This window comes from Numida meleagris, chromosome 6, assembly GCF_002078875.1.
Source record: "Numida meleagris isolate 19003 breed g44 Domestic line chromosome 6, NumMel1.0, whole genome shotgun sequence".
In the NCBI taxonomy this organism is placed as follows: Eukaryota; Metazoa; Chordata; class Aves; order Galliformes; family Numididae; genus Numida; species Numida meleagris.
The window spans coordinates 4,383,136-4,406,605 of record NC_034414.1 but is presented as its reverse complement, the minus strand read 5'-3'; the positions used below and the strand labels follow the sequence as shown (position 1 = coordinate 4,406,605).

The window sequence follows — 23,470 nt, the reverse complement described above, 5'->3', positions numbered from 1 at the left end:
TAATAAAACAGACCTTCTAGCTATGCAGAAATGGATGATTTGCCTTGAACCTCAACTTCTGCAGTGGCTCTCAGCTCTTGGAATTCTTTGAATTCTTGCTGGCTCATGAGTCTTTCTTTATGTGTTTTCTTTTCATCTGGAGACATCTGCATCAGGACTCATGATGGAGTGTGAGGTGAAGTCATTGGATGAGCTGTAATATGCTGTGAGCTTGCCTGAGGGTGAGGAAGGGCAGTGGGATATTTGGTGCTCCAGTGAAGTCCTTTGGCCCTTTCCTGTCATCTTCTTTTGCCAGCCTTCAGACAGAAATGACTTCTTGCTTTACCTTTACAGGAAAGCAGTTCATCAGGAGGTTTACAGATACGACTCTCAGCATTCTAAAGGCCCTAACAGAGTATTTTGTCTATTCTGATTTTAAATATATATATATTTTGAAGTGCAGCAGTGTTCGGACATGCCACATGAGATGTGGTAATGGCCAGAATGGGTCAGTGCCCGTAGACTGCGTTTGTATTTTAAACAGTCTAAGAGTTAGATCTGTGAGTACTACCTCCCAAGAGTACTGCTGGGCCTGAATTATACAGGGCAGATTTGCCTCACTTGTGGTGGCAGGCTTAGAATTCTGTGAATGTTATTTGCCATTCTCTTCCTTCTTTGGTTTTCTCCCCTCTCCTCTTTTCCCCCCATGGCAAAACTTGCATGGATCTGAACACAACTAGAGCTTTTCCCTTTTTGTGATGACTGAAAATACTAATTCATCTCAGAATTCTGATATCACTGCTTTTCAAAATCCAGAGATCTCACTACAACCAATTCATGTATTATCGTACTGTAAATTCTGATATTTTGTGTAGTATACATAAGATTTTAATTATCTGTACTAAATTTTTGAGCAGCTTAAACTACAGTAAGGCAGTAGTGACCCCGAACGCAGGAGCAGCACACTACTAGTGGAGTATTAGAATGTGTGTTTTTATAATAATTAGCGATGAACCAATGTATTCAAAAACACTGAGCCTTCCTCCCTGGATGTCACTGTGATGATACTGCAGAAGGTATGGAATGCCTCAAAAAAACTCTTACCTGTAATGCCACAAAAAGGGCTTGCAGGCAGCCTGCATGAGCACCTGGAGACTAGCCGTGAACATCCTGTTCTGATGCAGCGAGCTGCACAAGGGTCACAAAGCCACTGCCTTGCAAATAGGATGCTGATAGATGTGTACTCATCTTTACTAATGTACCAACTGAAAATCTTTGGAGACAAGTGTACAATGCTTGTTTTTCTGCTGAATCTTACTGTGACATTCGGATCTGGTTCTGCCTCTCATCCTCCTGTTTCTGCCAGCATATAGATTTTTGTGGATAAAGAGAAGTATTTTTCCTGTATCAAAATTAACAATCTCCATAGGAAAACATTAAAGCTATTAAGATAGAAATGATAGAGGAGTACAAAGGGTTGTACGTTTTTTTTTTTTTCAGAAAACATTCCGAATTCAACATGATATATTAATCTTGTTTTCTGAAGCGAGCTGTGAAGCACACCCTCCTAATTTCTGGCTGTGAGCCACCGCATACAGTTAATACACATGTTAAAATGCACACAATGCGTCTCACTTTCCACTAATGAGATTTCAAAACCCGTTCTGATTTGCTGCTGTTTACACAGGGAAATTAAAAAATTGATTGGTTACTTCCTCCCTGGGCTGCTCCCACTCGTGCAGCCGTGGCTAAGCAACCGCGCGGCTGCTCCAGGGCCGACCGCAGAGCCCACAGCAGCAGGGGCCGCTAGGCTCTGGGATCAATTAAAATGCCAGGCTTTTCCAGGCTGGTTTCCAGAGCATCTGTGCATGATTCCACATAAATGTAGGGAATTAAAGATCAGACGAAGGTAAACATTGCCGTGCTTTGGTTACCATTGAATTAAAATGAGGAGATGCGATACAACATGATGGTTCAGCCTGAAGCTGTGCTTGCAGCCCACATTTTATATATTTACATCCAGTTGCTTTATTATTGTTGGTATGTCTTAACTGTAGGCTGCTTGAGTCATTATTTGGGTGCAGAGTGTATCTAGGAGTTTAAATCCAAAGTTGTCTAGCTCTTGTGAAACGGTGTGTGAGAAAATACATGACCTTAGCAAAAAGCTGCTTTGCTTTATGCATCACACGTATTTGGACCCACGCTAAAATCTTTCTCAAAAAAAAAAAAAAAAAGTTTTTCTCTTAGTCACGTACCTGGAGAATTCTGGAATCCTGTGTCCTGGCTGGAAGGTTTGATACTCTACATCATGGCCAGTGTGCTCTAACCACAGCTGCTTAGAAAAACCCTTCTGTGTTTGGAAGTAAGCAACAATACCTTTGCAACAAATGACAGATAGTGCTGCAGCCTTGCCTCTCCCTCTCATCAGCAGTCTGCTCCTGGAAGGAAACAAGCTTTTTTTCTTGCTATTCTTTGCTGCTGAGAGGAGACTGAGATCTCTCAGCACTGCAGTGCTCTGTACAAGCCCCAGGGGAAAGGAACAGGCACTCCTTTTGTTGCTGGGGTAGGTGGGGGCCAGGGGCAGATGTCACAGGTGAGGAGTGGGATGCTGCCACTCATCAGTGCAAAGTGAGCACTGCCTGCATGTTAAGGGGCTCAAAAGGGGAGAAAACAACAGAAAACCAGAGCCTGCATGAACAAAGCATGCAGTGCTGAGTAGAAACTATCAAGACAGTACTTCAGCTGGATCTGAAAGGATAAAACAAACCAATGGGCATATAGGAAAATACATATGAAATAGAACAGTTCAAGGACAAAAAAAAAAATATTGAAATAAAGCGTAGTAACATGAGGAACTGTGTCTGTTGATCACTTATGTTTCCAGCTCTCAGCTGTTAGGATGCAGGAGAGGAAGGAGAGCACTGTCTTCCAGGTTGTGGCAGGTACTGAAACTACTGAGTTCTCAAGACTAGCCCAGAGACGAAATGCAGTGCTAGCAAACTTTGGATTTCTGTTGTTCTTAAATCTGTAATATTTCTTTACAGCAGTGCCATTTTGAAAGAGCATTACGTTCATTTATTTCTTCCAGCAGCTCAGCTATATCGAACTGCTCTCTATTGATGTTTTCATGTTATTATCTAGCTTTCCAACGGCAAAACTGCTTTACAAGAGTATAGAGTTTGTGTTCTCAAGCTATAGAAAAGTTCTACCTTTTATTTGAGACTCTGAGCTGCTTTATAGCGGAAGGATTGTCAAAATTCGCTATCTTAGCCTTCTGATGCGCTTATAGGGACTTAACACACCTTATTTTTAGTTCTTAGTTTTTAAATGCTAGTTTAAAAGATGCCCAGAGCATAAAACCAAATTGTCTTATCAGTTAGATGTGTTCACGTCAGTACTTTGTATCATATGGCTGAACAGTTATACAGGTGTTGTTTTTACAGGCTGAGTGAAAATATCCAAAATGCTGTTCTTATATGATCATGTTACGAATTCAGACTTCAAAAATCTTCAGCTGCGTCTTCTGCAATCCTGTCCTGCACTGGGCTCAATTATGTGCACTGAAACCTTAATGTAATGTCTTAAGTTTAACTCCTTTGTGTTTCGGTATTGAACTTGCACTCCACCCTCTTCTTACCTAGATAAAATCTTGCTTCATATCCAAGGGCCAGCCTGCAGAAAAAAGGGATTCACTTCTCTGCAGCTTCTTCAAGGCTTCACCCTCTCCTCTATGTATGGTTTCAGTAAGAAAAATAGTTTTCTTCCCCATGTCCCAACCTATTTTCAAAGGCAGCATGCATACCACATAGAGCGTGCAGTTTCTGTGGTGTGATTTCACATAATGCCTCATTTTAGTATGATTGAAACTGAACTTTTCCTCCAAATGCTGGGTAAAAATTGCCTGGAGCAGCATCTGTACTCATGTTAAACAGTAATTAACACGTGCAGTTAGCACCTTGGATGATGTATTGTCCCTTTTCTGCAAATACATCTTCCACCCCAATGCATCAAGTAATGAGCACTTTCTTTTAAAAAGTATTAAAAATTTGTTAAACATCTTCTAGCCAGTATTTTTCTGTTGTGAGGAGGCTTTCATATGTTAAGGAGGACAATTTGAATTCCAAATTGTAAAATGTGCACTTAATTACAGAGATAAAATTATTTGCTACATTTATTGCCTTTATAAATACTACAAATTAAAATATTTTCTGATTGTTACTAAAGGAAAAGTCACAAGAAAAAATACTGAATTTATTTATTTACAGTGTGCCAATAATCAGGGAAATCTCTGAATGCTGGGCAGCACTATAAACTTTCTGAGCTTGTCCTGGTTGCAGTTCTGCTATATGTGGTTCAAGAGGACATAGCCTGTACTCCAGTCCTTCTCTGGCTTTGTGAAGTGACAGGATATTGGAGCTGACAGGGCTGCTGCAGCACTGAAGCCAGCAGGAGTACCGAAGGGCCTGCATGAAACGGATACTCTTGTTTTGTTGATGCTGAGCCATCCAGCTTGGAAAAAAAGGCCGTTTCAATATCAGCTTAGACTTCTTTTCAAGCATACAAATTTGAAAGGAAAATGATCTGAAAATATGACTATTTTGGGTGAATTTAGCGTACTTGGAAAGGGGAGAGGGTGCTGGATTAGCTTCGAACATCCTTTTTTGGCCCTGGCTCCTCCACCTTTGGCCTCACCCCTGTGCTGGGCAACCCAACGCCCATGGCCAGAGCACTCCCAGACTGAGAGCATCCTTGGGGGCACAGAGGTTCCCCAGCCCTGCCGGAGGACCCAGGGGCTCTTGGCACAGCTTTCAAGCTGTCAGTCACACTTACTGCCTTAAAAATGGGGGGTAAAAAAAGAGACGTTCTTGAATGTTCAGAAAAGGAAAACATATGGATGTTTCTCACGGCACATTGCTTAGTTTAACACATGCAGTTCCCAATAAAAGCCATGTCGTACCTGGCCAAAAACCTTAGCAGCTCTTTGAAAATTTGCCCCTAATGTGAATAACTATAAAGTGTACTTATGTGCAGATGAATATGCCTCTACTGCACCAGCAATTGTATAAAATAAAATGTCTCCCACCACTGCCAATGCATTACCCTGACAGATTACTACAACACATGTGCTCCCAAACGCAGCTCAGATATAGCCTAAACTTGGCTTAGTGCAGCAAAGCACAGCAAGGCTTTCCAAGAAATGGTTTAATTGCATTGGCCTTAAAGGTTACTCAAAGTCTTGGCAGAGAAGGCAGAGAACAGGATGTCATGAAAATGTGGGCTTGCTGCTTGCAGGGTGGCTGTGGTTGCTCTGCTTTCTGCTGCAGTGTCATGATTTGGGGTGGCAGCTGGGCACCTCTGCCCGCACTTCAGCCCAGAGTTTCAGGTGCTGCCCTTCTGCTTGTGTTCTCTTCTGCAAGGCTCTGGAGGGGAGCTGCTAGGGGTATTTGCCAACGGCATCAGCTTTACAAAATCCTGTTCTTAGTCTGAAGAAAAGTGTTCATTCAATCATGGTGTCTCTTGATGGGCCAACATCATGAACACTGGTGGCAAGAACTAAAGGGTATACCTCTCTATCCTCTTAGAGTTCACTGAGAACCTGAGAACATAGATGTGACATTTTGAGTTAAAAAAATTTTGTTAATCAGTGGTTAAATGGTGAAAAAAAATATTTTTTCTGTTCTTTGCAGAAGCACTACAAAAGCAAAGCATTGCAAAAGCTTTCATAACTCTCTCTATTGGTTCTGCATACTTTGGAAAAATAGTTTTTGTTATTGTTTTGCTTGCTTAGTTTTACTCTGAAATAACATGCTGCAATGTGAGGTGCAAAATGAGCAGCAGAACACTGCTGCATTTCTTCACTTAACAAATGGTTGCTTCACTGGCTAGGTACTAAAGTTGAGTAAATAAGACTATACTATTAAAATAATTCTGTGCATCGTTTCTTTTTATTACTTGAAAAATTCCTGAATTGGCTTTCTCTGTACATCCTGTTCTCACATCGCTCCTTGAATTTCTTCTTCAAGTGACCGTCACTGAAAGGAGTTTTTTGCCTTAGAGCATTTCAAACAACCAGTGCAGTGCTTTGTATTGATTTCTGTGGTATTTTTTCTGAATGTTAGTTTCAAGTACATATGACTGAATTATTAGTTGGAAATAATACCTCTTTTCAACTTGGCCTTTTTTAAAATTATGTGTCTTTTTTGAATTGATTTCAACTCCCGCATACTTTCTCTTGATAGTAGTCGCTGGATGAATCATACAAGGGTTGTTTAATTTACCTTTGTAAGTTGTTTTGATTGTGCACATCCTAAGATGATGTATGCATGGAAAATGTGGTTTACAGCATATAAGACTGCTTTTTGACCACCTGTTATTATTAATATAGAAGTGTTAATTTAAGACTTTTTTTTCTTCCACCATGACTTATCTTCTTCACTAAAGGAAGACATAGGATGATGTGTTGATACGGGGAGTTAAGATGACATAATGAAACTCTATCCTTTTTTTGTTGTTGAATGAATGAGTGAATGAAAGCTAGAATACTGAAAATACATTTACCTTTCAGGATTCATGTATTAGCTCTAAATTAGGGAGGCTATCATCTCCAAGATATTATAAAAATGAATCAGGCAATCTCAGAAAATAAAGGTACTTTCTGAGATGCAGAATTGGGATTTTTGAATCAGCTTTTCACTGTCCTCGCAGCATGTGTTATAGTTTTTGAGAAGCTGAGCAGTCATTTCACATAAGTCAAATTTCACGTGGGTTATGTCATTAATGATTTCCGTTCTCTGTCTCTGCTTGCTTGATGGGAAAATACATCACCTTCTTCAAACAGCTCCACGTATATTTAGAGTTCAGCTCTCACATTATCTTGCTTAACCACTGGGAATTTAATGATTCTGTAGCAATCACAGTACAGGTCCATGACCCAATCGAATGAATGAACCAGTTCACCAAGCATTGCCTGTGCTTTTGATCATAATGCTGCTTTTCAGAGTGGCAGTGCTTAGAGCATTCAAGTGGAGAGAGGATTTCACTTAAAAATATCACAAAAATACTAATTCCAGTTTCAATATTGTTTCTGGAGTCTTAACAGAATGAAACTACTCATATTCCAAGTATTACACACACGTAAGGATTTGCAAGATTAAGCCTTTTCATAACTGCCGCATAACATTTGTAGTTAGCGTAAACACTACTATCTGTTTCAGGACTTACTCAATTTCAGACTTGTTTTACTTTGCCTTTTTGTTTTGTGGGGTTTGTTTTGTTTTGTTTTGTTTTTACCCTGGATTGTTTCATCCTGTTGGAATCTATTGGTCAAAAAATTATTAAATTTTGATTCAAGGAGATTAAAAATATGTTTTCTTCCCAATCATTTGAGTCATGTTAAAATCTCATAGAAAACAACAGTGGTATCCACCTCAAGACTTCACAAAATAGTTAATTAAAATAAGATGTTCTTTCCCTGATAGCCAAATTGGATTATCTGTCGTGCAGTCACAATATTCAGGGGAGGTTCACGCTGGATATCAGGAAAAGGTTCTTCACCAAGAGGGAGGCTGGGAACTGGAACAGCCTCCTCAGGGCAGTGGGCATGGCATTGAGCTCGCTGGAGTTCAAGGAGCTTTGGGACAACACTTTCAGATATATGGCTTGAATTTTGGGTAGTCCTGTGTGGAACCAGTAGTTGGAGTCGATGTTCTTATGGATCCCTTCCAACTCGGGATATGCTTAAATGTTGTCACTCAGAAAGTAATGCCTCCTATCTTTTTTTCATGGAAATTTCTACAGATACAAAGAGCACAATAACACCATTCAATAGAGTAAATTCTCAGCTACACCGCAGTGTTTTTCAGCATAGTCACTACCATTAGCTGTGCATTTTATGTCTGTTGTAGTTTCCTTGGAAATAAATAGGAAGCACTACTTTCAGAGCAACCGACATTGTTGAGAATACATGATATAGGAGACCAGCACTTTTATTACTCCTACATGAAAATGGAAGGATGATATACAAGGGTGGAAAGGTGCTTGCAGCCAGCTCTGCCAGAGAGCTTCTTCACTTAAATTGCAACGTATTTTTTCAAACTGAGAATGTGCTTTTAAGCTTTATGGCTTTAAGTCAAGGCTCAGCTGCTCAGTCAGCTTTGCAGTAGGATGGGGTGAAGTGGCACTGGCCTTTATCATCCTGACTCTTCTTGGTACAGTAAGATCTTGGGAAATCCTGGGAGCAGCACAGTACAACAGGCACTCTGGTTAACAAGAGTGACAAGCATCCCCTGATATACTGCATGTCTCTGTACATAAGTTCTTGTTCACCAGAGCCAAACGTGACCTAAAGAATTGTGTAATTTTTCATGTCTGTAGTGCCTTTAAAAAAGTATAAGATCTGGCATATCTAGTGATATTCGTGCATGTGTAACATTTGAATTTTCATGTTATTTTACTCCTGTGGAGATCATTACCTGGTGATGTGAGTACAAAAACATTTAGTCATCTTATTTTCAGTATCACTGTATCATTCTTTTATGATATCTTACAGAAAATCTGTACCATCTGTTACACTTAAAAGGGATACTTCTTAGTCATCTTCACGCCTCCAAAATGAACTCCAAAGACAAGCAAAAAAGATGCCATAAGATGCTAATAAGTGGGGGGTGGTCTTCTTTTTTGTTGCAAGTATCCTTCTCCTCTGCCAGTCCTCTCTCTATCAGCCTCTGCACAGGTACTTTTGTCCCCGTATTTAAACTGCAATCCTCGTTATAAAAAAGTTAATATATGTGAGTATGGGTTTGGTTGATAACCATGCAAACTAAAATGTATAGCTTACTCACCCACTGATGCTTAGCTTCAAGCAAGTAATGCCTTCTAGTTCCAGAATTTGAGTAAAAGTCTTCCACTGCAGATACCAGATATTTTGGAGCTAAAGATAACATTTGACTCAAAGATACTGCTTGCTCATTATTTTAGGAAGACTTTTATAAGGATAATAGATATTAATAGGCATTAATTGCACTAATGGCCTTTTTCTGCTGCATTAGTCATACAAAAGAAAATGAAAGAATTCCTCTCCTCATTGCAGCCTAGAGAATGAGTCACTGCCAGCTCCCACAGGTACATGTCTATGGCAATAAATGAAAGGGGAACCACTGCAATCAGATAAAATTGCCTTCTAGCCTGAGTTGTATTTCACCATCCAAAAAAAATTACCTCTTGGAGAGTGTGAAAACTTAGTCATATTCTCCAACCTCCTTATTCTCACAAAACTGCTACTTTCTTCTGACTAATGCTCAGGGTATGCTCATACTGCGGTCAGCAATTTCCAAAGCTCTGGCCTGAGTGCTGGCAACAAGAGGCTACCATGTACATGAGCAAACTTGGGCTAAGCAAGTATTTATGTAGAGCTCCAGCACAATTTGTGCTCACCACATCCTCATCCATGCTGTCACAGAAACAGAGAATCGTTAAGGCTGGAAAAGACTGCCATAATCATCCAGTCCAACCCCAGCCCACCCCACCATGCCCACTGACTACGTCCCTCAGTGCCACTTCTCCACAGTTCTGGAACACCCCCAGGGACAGTGACTCCTCCACCTGTCTGGGCTGCCTGTGCCAGTGTCACACCGCTCTTTCTGAGAATAATTTCCTAATACTTGACCTGAACCTGCCCTGGAGCAACTTGAGGCCGTTCCCTCTCATCCTATCACTGTTACCTGGGAGAGGAGGCCAACTGCCACCTCTCCACACCCTCCTGTCAGGCATTGTAGAGAGCAATGTGGTCTCCCCGGAGCATCCTCTTCTTCAGGCTGAACCATCCCAGTTCCCTCACCAGCTACTTGCACACTTTCAGCAGCAGGTTCAAAGTTAGCACAGGACTGCCTACAAAATTTCTCTCAGTGAATGCATATAGTCACCCTTCTCAGATCTCTCATTTTTTAAAGGTTGTATTGTTGTTAAATTATAGCAAATAGCGTTGAACATCACGTACTTTCAAATAATGAGCACACTTACAGGTCTGTGAACAAATTTGCTGCAAAGAGATGTATTTATGCTCCAGTTCTCCTATTTGCTCCCAAAAGACATACTCTTGTGTCCCTGTGTTGTTTGTATTGCCTCAATTTTTCAAGTAAATTATTCACCATGAGTTATTTTCTAATTGTAAAATGTTACAAAAAGGCAACTGCAAAAGAATAAGAGACAATAGCATGGCAGACTATATCTAATCAGAGAGAACTGCTACGTGCCAGGAGCTTGCTACACAGCTTTCATAAAATCAGTTTAGATGGATTGAGGCACTGTACCGGCAGGTTATGTCCTGTGGAATCTGCACCACAGAATCTACAGCAGTATCAATTAGCTGTAGTTTTTTTCTCATCTCAGAAGGTTAAGTGATATTTCACCTGAGACCTCTTACAGGTGATGATCTGAGGTCATCTTTAGGTTGGATGTGACTTCAGTGAAGCTGCCTATCTGACAATAACAAATTGTGTATCTCTAGTTAAATTCAGTTGCTGACTTGCCATTCATCCACATTGTCTTTACTTGCTTCCTGAGAAAAGTTGTGTCAGCCTTTGGGAAGGGATTTAAGTAAGAAGAACCTTTGGTGTTAGATTTCTCCTAACTACATTTATTTTTTTATTTTTTGACTAGAATCCTGTGAACAACGCATTCATCTTAAGTGTTTTTATTTTGATGTTCCTGTTATAATCGCCTATCGAATATGCTGTGACATACGGTGTTGCTTGCATGTAAATTGTGGGAGAAGGAAAATGCCAAACAGTAATTGATAAAGTCATTGTGGCAAACTGTTGAGCCAAGTATAACCCAGACAATACTGCAATTAACAGAATTCCATCTTTTCTTACTTTATTATAGAGCAGTAAATGTCAAAGTGTAGTTAAAAAACTTAGTGTTTCTGCATCTGCAGTGGCAAAATAATATTTATAGTATGTGAACTACCTAACAGTTACACTTCTCTGTGTGTGTGCATTCACTAATTTACAGGAACGTGCATTTCTTCACCAACAGTTCTCAATACCATTTGCAATTCAGATCTTTGTTGCTTTCCAGGTTACTAATGGGGAAGCTCAGGCAGGAGAAGACAACTCTCTTTTCCTAAAGCGTAAGCTCGAGCTGTGCTATCAAGGTTCTCTGGTCACAAGGGGAGGAAAAGAACAGCAGCTTGCCAACAACACTAATGGCTTAGGGCAGCCAGTTACATAGGAAATAACTCGTGTTTCTGCTTGGCAAACCAAGAGGTAATGTATAATACCCTATAACCTGTCTGAAGCTATTTTAGTTAGACAATTTTTTAAAACAGTGCCAGGACCAGAGCCTCTAGGAAAGCCAAGCAATCCTGTGTGGATAAGCCGGAGTGAGACTGTGCCGGAGCTGAGCAAAATAATGTTGATTTCTGACAGACAGGCACCTGAAAATGCTTTGTACCTTTGCAAGTACTTTGGTTTTGCTCTTCCAGATGAGAAGAAAGAGAAAACGCAAGGGGGGAACGTACCTGGCTTTTCTGAAAACTTACCTCCTTGCCTTCTTGTTTTAATTACTTAATAGACTTCAAATCTAAAACTCAAAGTTTCACTGTGTCAGGACTTTTCTCTTTTGAGACGCTGACCTTTTTTGTATTTATTGTAATGTATTTCTTTCTAGTATACCACCAAGTCAGTTCATTGTACAGGTACAGCTTTGCTGCACAGGGGAAGCATGCATGAATCCACCCCAAAATTTTGCCTCTAATTATCTAAAAGTGTTTCCAGTGTGAGCAGACTCTGTTTTCTGGCAGTTCGCTTGTCAGTCTTGAGTTCTGATGAAAGGAAGAATTTCTAAACATTTTAGAAAAGCTTAATCTGTTCATAAATCTTGTTCACTTGCTTTGGAGGCACAAAGAACCACAGAGGCGTGTGCTTGTGTGCATGCAGCCTGCGCTGACAAAGGAGGGGTGGTGTGGATTGGGATGAGGCTGTGTTTTGCTTTGAAGACAGAAGGAGTCTTAAAGATTATTTACTGTTGTTTGGCTGCCTTCCTTGCTTTTCACCTCTCCAAGGCACAAGTTGTGATGGTAAGGAAGGCAAAAGTAGGTTAGTGTGGGTTTTTTTCTGAGAACACAATTTACATTTATTGCTTAAGATGGGAGTTCTTAAGAGCTCTTTCTCTGTAAAACAGATATCCTAAGATTAATCGCATTGTCTCGTTTTTCTCAGATGCCATGCGTCTATATAAAAAAGGCAGATGTCTGTTCTGATCACCCTCTTTTACATATGTACAGTCTCCACCCTCCCCCTCCAATCTCCTGCCAGCACTCAATGAATCCATATCTTACAGACCAGGATGTCGTCCTGCGTGACTGCTCGAACTGACACACACCTGTGCTCTCTGTGTGTAATAACCAGCTGTGACATTTTTAACCTTACTGAGATTTGAAGCAACCGAGAGGGGAAGCAAGCCTTTAGAAAGATATGTGAAAAAACACTGAAGAGTTATAAACCGATAAGTTGAAAAGAAGAAGCATTGACAACTCTTATCTATATTAAAATTGATTTCAATTAATGTGTTTGCTAGGTGTTCTAGGCTGGTGGTTATTTTCAGAAAAGTATCAAGGAGATTTATGCTCTTTATTCCCCCATCCCACAAACTCTTTCCTTATACCCTTCCCTATGCCTTCTTTTTTAAGAAGGTGATATAGTTCTGTCTTGGTGTAGCTGATTCATTGGCACTGGTAGATTCAGAAGTTTTATTACCAGGCAGAGGTATCCAAGTATCTGTCATCTCTTCAGAAAAATTTCTGCTTCTCGACTGGCACATGTCACAGAACAGTAAGCTTTTTGCTCCCTAGTCTCCAAAATAGATACCCCCCACAGCCCATTTCATGATGCTTTGCGCTAAGTTTGCATGATGAAGTCCCAGGGTGTTCTTTTCTCACATGCTGGCAAAGCTGTTTGAGGGCTGTGGCTCAGTTCCTCAGTTTCTGATCACAGACTCTTGTTGCTGTGCTGCTTGGCAAAGGACGCAGCTGAAGCCACTGCCAGAGCAGTCACGCCAAGAGGGAGTGGCAGCCTGGGTGGGTGAGAGCCCCTTTCTCGCTGTATGAGGAACAAAACCTGACTGAGCTTGAAGGGCAGGATGTTGTCCCAGGTCTGCTACATTCCCGTGTGTTCACCTACCTAACTCTCTAGTCAACTTAAAAACATTCCTGATAAACTGGGATTTTAGCATGCAATGTATAAAGTTGCAAACAGTTAGAGGTGGATGAAAGCTAATGCTAAAATGCAGACACGAAATGTGCCCCCCTCCATATGTTCACAAAATCAGTCCCAAATCAGACAGATTAAGGGTTGAGTTATTTTCTTCCCTTTCCTTTTTATTCTGTCCAACTTTTGGCATTCTATAGGTAATACTGGTAGCTCCCCAGCACACAGATAGCAGGCACGTGTTGCTGAAAAACTCAGCGACAAATACAAATTGAATGAAGCAGACTCAAGCGTGTCATCTAGGGTCTGGCAAGCAGAGAGATAATTAATTTGGGATTTAGGAGATAGGAGAACTTTCAATAGGAAAAAATTAAGGAAAAATCCTCAGAGATTTCTGACAAATGTTGGAATAATTATCTTTATTTCTTAAATAAAGCTTTATTAGCTTTTCTAAATTCACTGTTCTTAGGAGCTAATTCAAGATGCTGCTATTCTTGAATGATCATTTTGATTGACTGATTCATTTGATTTATTATAGAAAATTGTATTGGGAACAAGTTATTTGGTGGAAATGCAAACTAATTAGTGAGACACATGTAGATTAATAATTCCTAAACTATGTTTGTCCTTCACTGAATTTATTGAGATTTCAAACTTATACCTATTATATCATACATTGTGTAAGAGCAATTTTTTATCTCTTCCAAGGTATAAAGAAATGAGAATAGCCACAGACATCTCCAGGGTCCTTGGGCATCTCTCTGCTCTTGCTAGGTGCATACACCGACCCCAAAGAGGCTGAGCTGTGTCTTTCTGTCTCATCTGCCTCTCTGCCACAAACCAGACACCAATACTCCAGATCCTGTGACTCTGGTGGCAGCATCTCACACTCTAAGGCTGTTCAGCTGCAGCCACAATTGGTCAGTTTTCTAGCTTCCAAAGTTTCAGCCATAATTTTGACTGCTCTGGGCAAAGCAGATTCTTTTGTTAGAAAAAAGAGCAATTAAAAATTAGTGAAAATAAATTTTTCTGTGGAATGATTTTGATAGATTTCTGTTAAATGATTTCAGTGAAACACTTCATCTATTTACAGGAGAAGTTATTATGTAAGACTAACATTTTCCTTTATTAGATCTTCTCATAAACTAATTATTTCATTAAAATTTCACTTTGGTTGATTTTTTAGTGTTGAATTACTAGTTCATTCTACAATTTTTAGAAGCAGAAAATAAAAACTGCCGAGAGAGAAATGTCAGGTGGGGGTACACTGATATTAAATTTTTCCTTATGAATTTTTAAGTCTTTCTGTAGTTAACAGTATGGTTTTGAAATGTGGCAGGGAATTAATCTTGCAGTCTGCCAAATTTTGATTTCCCTGTGGAAATCAGCCAGGAATGGATAAGGTTATAAGCTACATGTTGTTGCCTTTTGCACAAGCAAGTGCTCAGGGCAAGCTCTGAGTGAAGGCAAGGTGAGTGTGTGGTTGCAGGCAGCCGAGAACAGCAGAATGCTGAGGTCCTTTGGGAAGATAATGCTCATCCCACAAACATTTGCCATCTTCTCTTTCCACTCCCATAGGAAAGGCAACCCCAGCTCTGCCTTTCTCCTTCCTCCCTGTTCTGTGCAGCAGGAGCACCAGGCTCCAGCACCTCGCTCTTGCAGCAGTAGAGCTCCATCTGCCAACACTACACAGCCTGGCTCGTGCTGGCATGGAGGGGACAGGCTCTTCTCATGCCAACTCGCATGGACTTTCATGCTGCCATGCTACCACTTCAGCAGCACGTTGCTTTCCATTTATTCTGGGAAACTGGAAAATATCCGTACCGCCCCAACGACTACTGACAATGTTTGCCATAAATCAGGGACCCTGTAATACTAAGTATAAAATCCCTACCCAAAATTTTCTATCCACCACTGAGGCATTAAGTGAAGAAAAATCCTTTTCTGTGTACAATTAGATTAACTGAGAAGCTAGGTAAAGTTTATACTCCCATAGCTGAGAACTGAGCTTCTGGTAAGATAAATGTATCACTGCTGCCCAGAGGAGCTGTGGGTGCCTCATCCCTGGAAGTGCCCAAGGCCGGATTGGATGGGGCCCTGGGCAGCCTGCTCTGGTGCTTAATTTAATAGTTGGCAACCCTACCTACTGCAGGGGGGCTGGAACTAGATAATCTCTGAGATCCTTTCCAATCCAAGCCATCCGGTGATTCCGTGATTCTACTGTTTGCTTGGACATATAGCAGGAAAAATAAACCCTTTGCACTTATGAAGGTGGTACCTCTTGTAGTGTAACCAAACAGGGACTTGACTAAATAACTCTACTGCTTGGATGACACACAGATGTTATGTTATCTTAAGGTCACGTCAATTTAAAGGCAGTCTGTTTACTAAGCAGCATAGCATGCTGTATCTTTAAAATCAGACAACATCTATGTACATAAAGTGTGCCTCCAGTTATTATCGACAAATAAACCTCTAGTAATGAGGTTTCAGATCTATTGGTTGAGTGTTGATAATAAATTCTCTGTGGAACTGAGTTCAGCCCATTAAGCAAGCCTGCTCCTGCCATCGTGGTTGTTAATTTGACAGGACTGTGTCACATTAAGTAGAACAAACATGTTTTCACCCACTCAGCCATCCAGAACGGACATGGCTGTTACTCTAACAACTGGATATTGATTGGAAGCATTCACCCTTTCTGACCTGGGGCTGGTACATGAAAATCGAGCTAGGACTGATTAAGAAATTGCATGTGTTTGTGCACATGTGTGCTGCTAACACGGCACACATAAATTTCAAGCCTTTACAATTCCTGTCATGTTAATGCTCTGAGCATGAGGTCTGTCACTCATCTCCTCCAGGGGCCATGAAGCCTCATTTATTGCCAATTATTTATTTGTCCCTATGCTTGTACCCATCTGGTCAGACCATGCTTTCAGGGTCTACTGCCCTATATCTAAAAATCTCTTTAATTGTTGCAGCTATAATAAGAATGTTCAAGGAAATGTTGAAGAAACAATGAAATTTGGTTCTGGTTTTAATCTCAGGTATGGGGTAATTGAGTAGCTGCTAAATTCAGTGCATTACTTCTGCGTGTTCTTGGTAATGTTAGATATAACATTTTGAATGGCTCATCTCCAAGACAACCAAGAAATAAAGAAGCTAAAGGAAAGAAAGAAAGGAGGAAGGGGGCTTTGTAGCTATCTATGAGAGTAGGATACCTTGCAATATAAATATTCAGCATACTGCGCTTTCTTCCTGCAAATTTCTCCCCATTGCTTACACCATGCATAGATTTTGACACATGTGCTGCTGGGTTTATTTTTCCTGCTATGAGTCCAAGCTAACAGTAGAATCATAGGATGGCTTGGGTTGGAAAGGATCTGTTTGCACTTCATCACAAAGAAGCAATGCAATAGAGAGGAAAAAAACAATGAAGTTTATCTGAATATAGAAAAGAAAGTTTGTGGACATGATGCATTCATGTAAAATATAAATAATACTGTTTGAAAGATTCTGCAAAATATGGGGAAAATAAGAAGCACAACTAAATTATAAATGAATAATTGCAACCAGCAAAAGATAGGGCTAATCAAAGAGGAAAAAAAACATGCTACATATAGAAACCTTTCTCCCTTAAAACTTTAATGAAGTACTTCTGCAGTGAAATGACTTATTAAAAATGATCAGTTCCATGGAAAGATTTTTTCCAAATCACCTGTTTTGACATTGAAAGGTCTTTTATTTTCCCACATTGCTTCCAAGTATTTGAAATTATCAGAGAAAACAGTATTTGAAAACCCTTTAGGACAAATGCATGGTTTAATAAAACAATGTTCTTTTATTATAGCTTGTGAAAAAATGTAGCTTGTGAAACAATCAATCTCAAAAATATATTTTGATACTCTGTTTTGCGGTGCTCATTGGAATTCAGCTGAGTGGACTGGATGATGAAAAGTAGTTCTGGCATCTCTGAGTTGGAAGGGAATTAAAGATTCATGGGAGCTCTGCAGAAGGATCAGGGACGGGAAGCACAGCAGAATGCACAATTAGTCATAGGGGAGACTTCTGCTGCAAATTTAAAATAATCAGTACATCACTTTTTCATTCTGTTGAATGATAAACATATTACCCCAGAAAATAGTCATTTTCGTTACAGAATAGTAGTACTGCAGTACAGTACCTACATATAATTATATATATAAAGAAAAACATTAATCACAATGTGGCAAGTAATTAACATTCAGTTGTGTCTAGTCAATATTATTCTTCTCGTTTCCCTATAATGTTGAATTCTGATGAATATTTCATTGGAAACTTTTAGAGCAGTGCTCAGCTGTACCTCCCTAGTAAAATTAGCATTTTACTTCATTAGTAAAGAGATGCAAATTGACCATTTTCATTTAAAGTGAAGTTACTGTGTTAGAGCATTGTTTAGCCACTGACATCTTTGCAAAACCTTCGGAGGAAAAGGAAGTCTATTTGACTTTGTCCAATCAAGTGAAATCAACAAAGAGACTTTCCCTGGCACAGCAGGATTTACGTCTAAGGGGTTAGATCATTTTCATCCCTCTAGATGTGGCCTTGGTTTGTACTATCTGCTGAAAGTAACCCTCATCTAACTCTGCGTCCCATACCATGCCCAAGCATTTTGAGAATGTGGCTGGTGAACAAAACCGTGTCAAGAAGTGTGCTAGCAATGAACCATGGCAAACAATTTTGTGCCTGATATCCTGTGCTGTGATGTGCTTGGAGAACAGGTCTGGAAAGAGCCTGTCTGTAGCAGTGGAGCAATGAGAGCTGTGAGAACTTGGCTTCCCAGTCTTGAAGAATGCATCGTTGGCCTTCATGTTGATGTCATTGATTCCTGAGGATTCATTTCACCTCTGGGATTACTACAAGTTGTCACTTTAAACAACTTTCTGAATGTTGTTTTAGATTGAAGAAATGCTTGAGATGAATGAATGAGCGTAAAAGTATTTAACACTCTACAACTTTACTGTGAGCTTCAAGATCATATAGCACAGATCCAAATGAGAATAGATCTAGCAATAACAATGGAAGAACTCTTCACCCTATGTCCTCTGTGGTCCATAAGTGATCGCATTTTTCCAAGCTCAGACCCTCTGTTTAGCAAATTTAGAGCTGAGCTTTCTTGACACAAGGTTTTTCAGGCTCTTAAGATGATTTAGAAGAAACCAAAGTTCAAAATTATACAAGGGAGCATTTGTATCACCATAAAAAAAACAGAGAAACTGTAGCAAGCATTGAATGCAATATAATGCGTGAAGAACTTATCTCCAAGGATACTACGTATTAATATAAATTAATAATATTTATTATGTCCTGCTATTCAGAGACACAGTAGTATTGAATGGCCCTTATAAAATCATCCTTCCACCTTTTTCTTTAAATGCTATTAAATTCAGAGATTTTCGTGAGGCAAATCCTGTGAGCCAAAGCTACTTCCCAGAAAAATCATCTTATCCCTGTTAATGAAAGTCTTTCAGTTCACCTCCGTGAATTGCCTTAGATCAGATAAGACATATTTTTAGAAAATCACAACCTGCTTGAAAATATTCCAAGACAATAGAGAGATTAAGTGCAGTTGACAATAACAACTGTGAATTGCCCACTGAGAAATTGTTCTTGGTCTGTTCCACATTTCACCTGTTGTCTTACTTTTTCATCACTTTAATTTTTCATTTTCACCAGTACACCCTAATACGTCAATGTATTTCTCACTGGAAAATCCAGAACTGGACTTTCCTTCAAATACTGTCTCACAAATGCTGAATAAAGGGAGCAGACTTCTTTCCTCCCTTTCTGGCTGCAGTTTTGTAAGGCAGCTCAGTAGCCCGTATTTCTGGATAGGCATACAGCTGGCTCACGTTCTGCTTACCCACCAGAGCGCCCTTCTCTCCCTGTGCAAAGCAACTACCTATCCAACCAGGGCCCAGCCCAGACTGCATAGAGTTATTCCATTGCAGGTGCTCAGCTTTGCATTGCCATCAGGTTCCCATATCCCTCTCAGAAGCGGCCCAGTCTTCACAAGTATCAGTAGCAGATGAAAAGGCTGATCCTGGTGCTTCTATGCATTTTCATTATAACTCTACCATGCTACTGATGTTTTCATTATCAGAAATGTCAAAATGTGTGGAACCAATATGTCCAACTTCAAGGAAAATGAATTATTTTGAGGAAGCCCATTGACCAGGCACTGATTTCAACTACTGTTTATCAGTTTGATTAAATCCATGCTGCACTGGGCTACTGATACCGTTAAGTGAATTTGATTAAACTGGAATCCTTAAGACAATTATGAAATACCTCTTCATTAATAAAATATTCTACCTCTTTGTCCTGTTCTTCACTTGGTTTCATCAGTTTAAAGGGAAAATATTCTCCATGTATCAGTGAGCAAAACCAGTCTACAAACTCACTAGAGCTGTTTGATCAATGAAGAAAAAAAATTTGAAACTGTTATTAAATGGGTGTTTTGGAATTTAAGTATGTGTCTAATTTTTGGGTCTGCATCTACTTTTGCAGTAGAGTGAGTTCTGCAGACTAAATAATTTTGTACTCACTGATTTTTCGTAGAAGAAGGTATAAATTTGATCTCTAGTAGAAAAAGATAGGTATCTGATCTTTATGTTTCAGATGTGCTCATTAATTGTTGTGTTTTCTTTGTCATTAGAAAGTATACAGCCTTGTATTTTTCTCTTGGCATTCTTCCTGTCATACTAAAAGCACAATGCAATTTTTTATGTATGTCACAGGCAGCAATAGTTATGTGACTAGAATGAGAACAAATCTGTAATGCTAGCATCACTTTCATCACACTTAGAAGTTCCAATAGTCATTTTTGTCTTCTGTGCATTTCATTTGGAATGGATGAGAATAAAGATATTTATCTCACTGACCTACATACAGCACCTTTGTGATTTATACTGCAAAGGAGATTAGAGCAACTAGTGATATGATGCATCTTTTCCTTCAGCGGAGAGAAGTTGATGAAAAAGAGGAAAAAGTTCAACTCCTCCTTACTGAGTATCTTAGTAACACACAGCAATTTAAATTAGAGCGTTCAGTTCTGTTAGCGGTTGTGCTTGCATCCTCTGCAAGCTCTCTCTCCACTTGGTTTGGGATTTCAGTATTTTCTTTAAGGTCCCAGTAGCTAGATGAAACGCAGGATTATATTTTGAAGTTTACAGTGTAACTTGGTGTATTTATTCAGGATGGTTATTTATACTTCTTGATTTTGGATGCCCATTGAAGTCAGTGGATGGATTCAGGCACATCACCAAAAACAACAATTTGATAATTTGAATCTTAAATCTAAGCAATTACAAGTATGTATATATTCATTTACTCTTTTCACAAGGTTGTTAAAAGCTTATTATAACAACTGGATGGTTGAAATCATGGCCATTTCTAAGAATTTCTCCCTGGCTAGTGAAAAATTTCTTTTATAAATAAAAAAATGTCTAAGCTTAACAAACACTTTCACATTTAGGATGCAGGCTAAGATAGAATGAAGGAACGCCACTAGTACTGTTACCAGCATGTATGGCACACTGCCGTTGATGGAGCTGATGGTAGGGGCACAAGGACAACCTCAGTGGTAGTTTAGCTTGAGCCAGCTCTTAAATTCTGCTGCTATTGCCTGGAGGCTACTACTATTCCAGTTTCTTGTGCTCTTGAAATTTCCTGGCCGTCAACAGCTGCCAGTTGTATTTGCACACCTGCACCGTCCTGGGACATATTCTTTAAACACAGATACAACTTGTAGCCTTGGTTCTACCTAATTATACATCAGGAGTTTAATCTTTTATTGTTCTGCTCTGTTATTCTTTATATATCAGGAAGGAGAAGGAAGGAAGTCTTTTTACATTGTCTTTCTTTGCATTATATTGCATATATTTCTTGTATGTCTTGTCGTTGTGTAAATACTTTTTATTTTATTTTGTGAGCAGAGAGTATTCAGAACATGAATGTATTATACCAGTGAACCTCATGCATAGCATTTTGGGTACCTGGTGCTTGAGAGAGTTGAAGAAGAGAAGGAGAGAAAAAATATATATAACCCTTAAGCAGTACAATTAGGTGGATGGAAAGGCTTTGTTGTTGTTTTACATTACCAAATTAGCTATGAATACCAGTTAAAAATATTATTTGTGTAAATTTCAAACAAGTCTTCACATTAGAGCCTCATCAAGAAACGGAGGTGAATTGTTGTTTTGGTCCTATTCTTTTAAGGCAATCATCTACACCAAATAAACAAGGCACAAATTACTTCCTTGTTGTTGGACTCATTAGAGAGAGACAATGAGACTTTCATCAAAGGAAATGATCTTTGAGAGAATAGAATTTCAAGGCAGAGGCAGACCAATTATGTTAGCAATCCATCTCTAATGAAAATCCATATGAGCTTCTACTCATCATTCTTTTTTTTTCCTGATTTTAAGAACTTAAATAAAGTTTTTCTTGCAAAATGGAACGATGAATTATCTCCCAGAAAATGTATGGACTCCTTTTCCTAGTGAGTGGTCTAATTTTTATTTGCTGATTAAACACAGTTCTCCTAAAGAAAATTAAGAACCTTTACACTGTGGATGCAGTACACGAATTAAGTGATCTTTTTTTTCAAGGAACAATATTTCTAATGTAACTAAATCACTTTCCTGATTGTTTTTGTTTTTTTTTCTATATCCACAGAAATCTGGATTCTACAGCTTATATTCCGTGCACAATTTTGCGTAGAAGAAAAAGATATAGTATGCACAAAAAGTAAGTAACTGGGTTTTTTTCTCATCGTATACTATGTATTTTTAAAGCTGTATTCAACTGTCTTTTTAACTAGGTTTTTTATTGCTAGGTGTCAGAAATGGGGTACGATCTTATATCTTGTAAAAGAACTCTGAAATGATTTTCAATGTCTCTGTGTCTTCAAGAGATAGAAGTCTTGTATCCTGATGGTTATTTCACTGTCTGAACAGGACTCTTAGGCTTAGATACTGCTTAATTCCTTGTGAATGAGGCTCTCTGCTTGGCATGTCTTTTGGGCTATAAGAAACTCGCAATGTGATGTTACACATAATACTCTGTGTTTTCAACTGTGTGTGAAGTGAGTTATGAAATATTAGCAAGTTTCTCCTCTGGTGACTGTTAGCTAAGCAATAAATCAACAAAGGATACCACAGAATGATGAAACAGTTGTAGCCCAGAGTTATTACAACACATGGGGCACTATCAGAGGACTCTAATCCCTGTCAGGAAGAGTAATTTGTTACAGCAACTTCCTCTGAAATTCCCTTATTAATACAAAAATTTTTGGGATGAGGCATTTCGCGGAGAAATATTAGCATTGCTAAGCAGATTGCATATAGTCCCTTCCTTTTTAGGAATTCACATCAACACTCTCATTAATGAACCCTTTCACAGAATACAGCTGTCTCATTTTAAAGCAGAGGTGCAGTGAAAGTGTCAGAGTTGTATTTGATAACACCTGACAATTAAAATCTTTCCTGTTACCTTTAGTGATCCAAAGAGCATACCTGAACTAGGTGTGAGCTTCTGTCTATATTCGGCTTTAAAAATTGGCCCTGTAATCCCACTGAAGCCATCCAGAACACTCTTCTGCAGGCAGGATACTTCCAAGCAGTGGCAGAAGATGTGAAAGTGGGTTTCTTGTTGTATCTTTGGCACACATACACCTCTCCAGAATCAAGTGGAAAATATTCTGCTATCCTGAAAAGGCTTCACTGTTACCCTGTGCTGAGAGTTTGCACAACAGTAAGCTGCTGTAGGTGATTGTGTGCTGGCTGCTTGACAGACACCAAGAGGGGCATGATATGCCTTGACTGGAGATAGGAAGAGAGATCTGTCATGCCAAAGAGTGTAGAGGTCACTACAGTTATTCACACTGCACTGAACACAATTGATTGTCTTAACAAGAACCTAGTAGCTGACAACAGTTCTGTCAAGAAATACTTTTGCCTCCTGAACAGTCAGATTTCAAAGACCGTAAAAGTATCTTGGAGTGAGATCTGCCCCATATTATTTCCATATGTTGCTTTTCCTTAGGGGAAAAAACAGAGTATCTGCTGGGCCTTCAGAGAATGCTGGGGAACAAAGTCAGCTCAGAAATCTTTGCCACGTCTTTCAGTATTAGATGAAAAATTTAATCACGCTTCCAGAGTTGAGGATAGCCAAAACTCAAATGTGGTGAGGTATTCAAGCAAAACAAGATAAATGTGGTCGACTGAGAAATGACTTCTGTAAAT

The 23,470-nt window shown here is 39.4% G+C and overlaps 1 protein-coding gene across 5 annotated transcripts in view; it reads left to right on the top strand.

Moving 5' to 3' along the window:
* Window positions 1-21,977, top strand: part of LOC110401471 — a 67,981-nt gene extending 46,004 nt beyond the window's left edge. For 3 of the 5 annotated variants that reach the window (XR_002440396.1, XR_002440397.1, XM_021402616.1), the window contains one exon: window positions 21,903-21,977. Coding sequence is in view for 2 of the 5 variants with exons in the window: in XM_021402616.1 (XP_021258291.1) it covers window positions 21,903-21,947 (45 nt within the window). In the remaining 3 variants the exon portion in view is untranslated. Of the gene's footprint in view, window positions 1-11,055; window positions 11,248-21,902 lie in introns of those variants that run through there. The other 2 variants (XR_002440400.1, XM_021402615.1) reach the window with 2 other exon arrangements.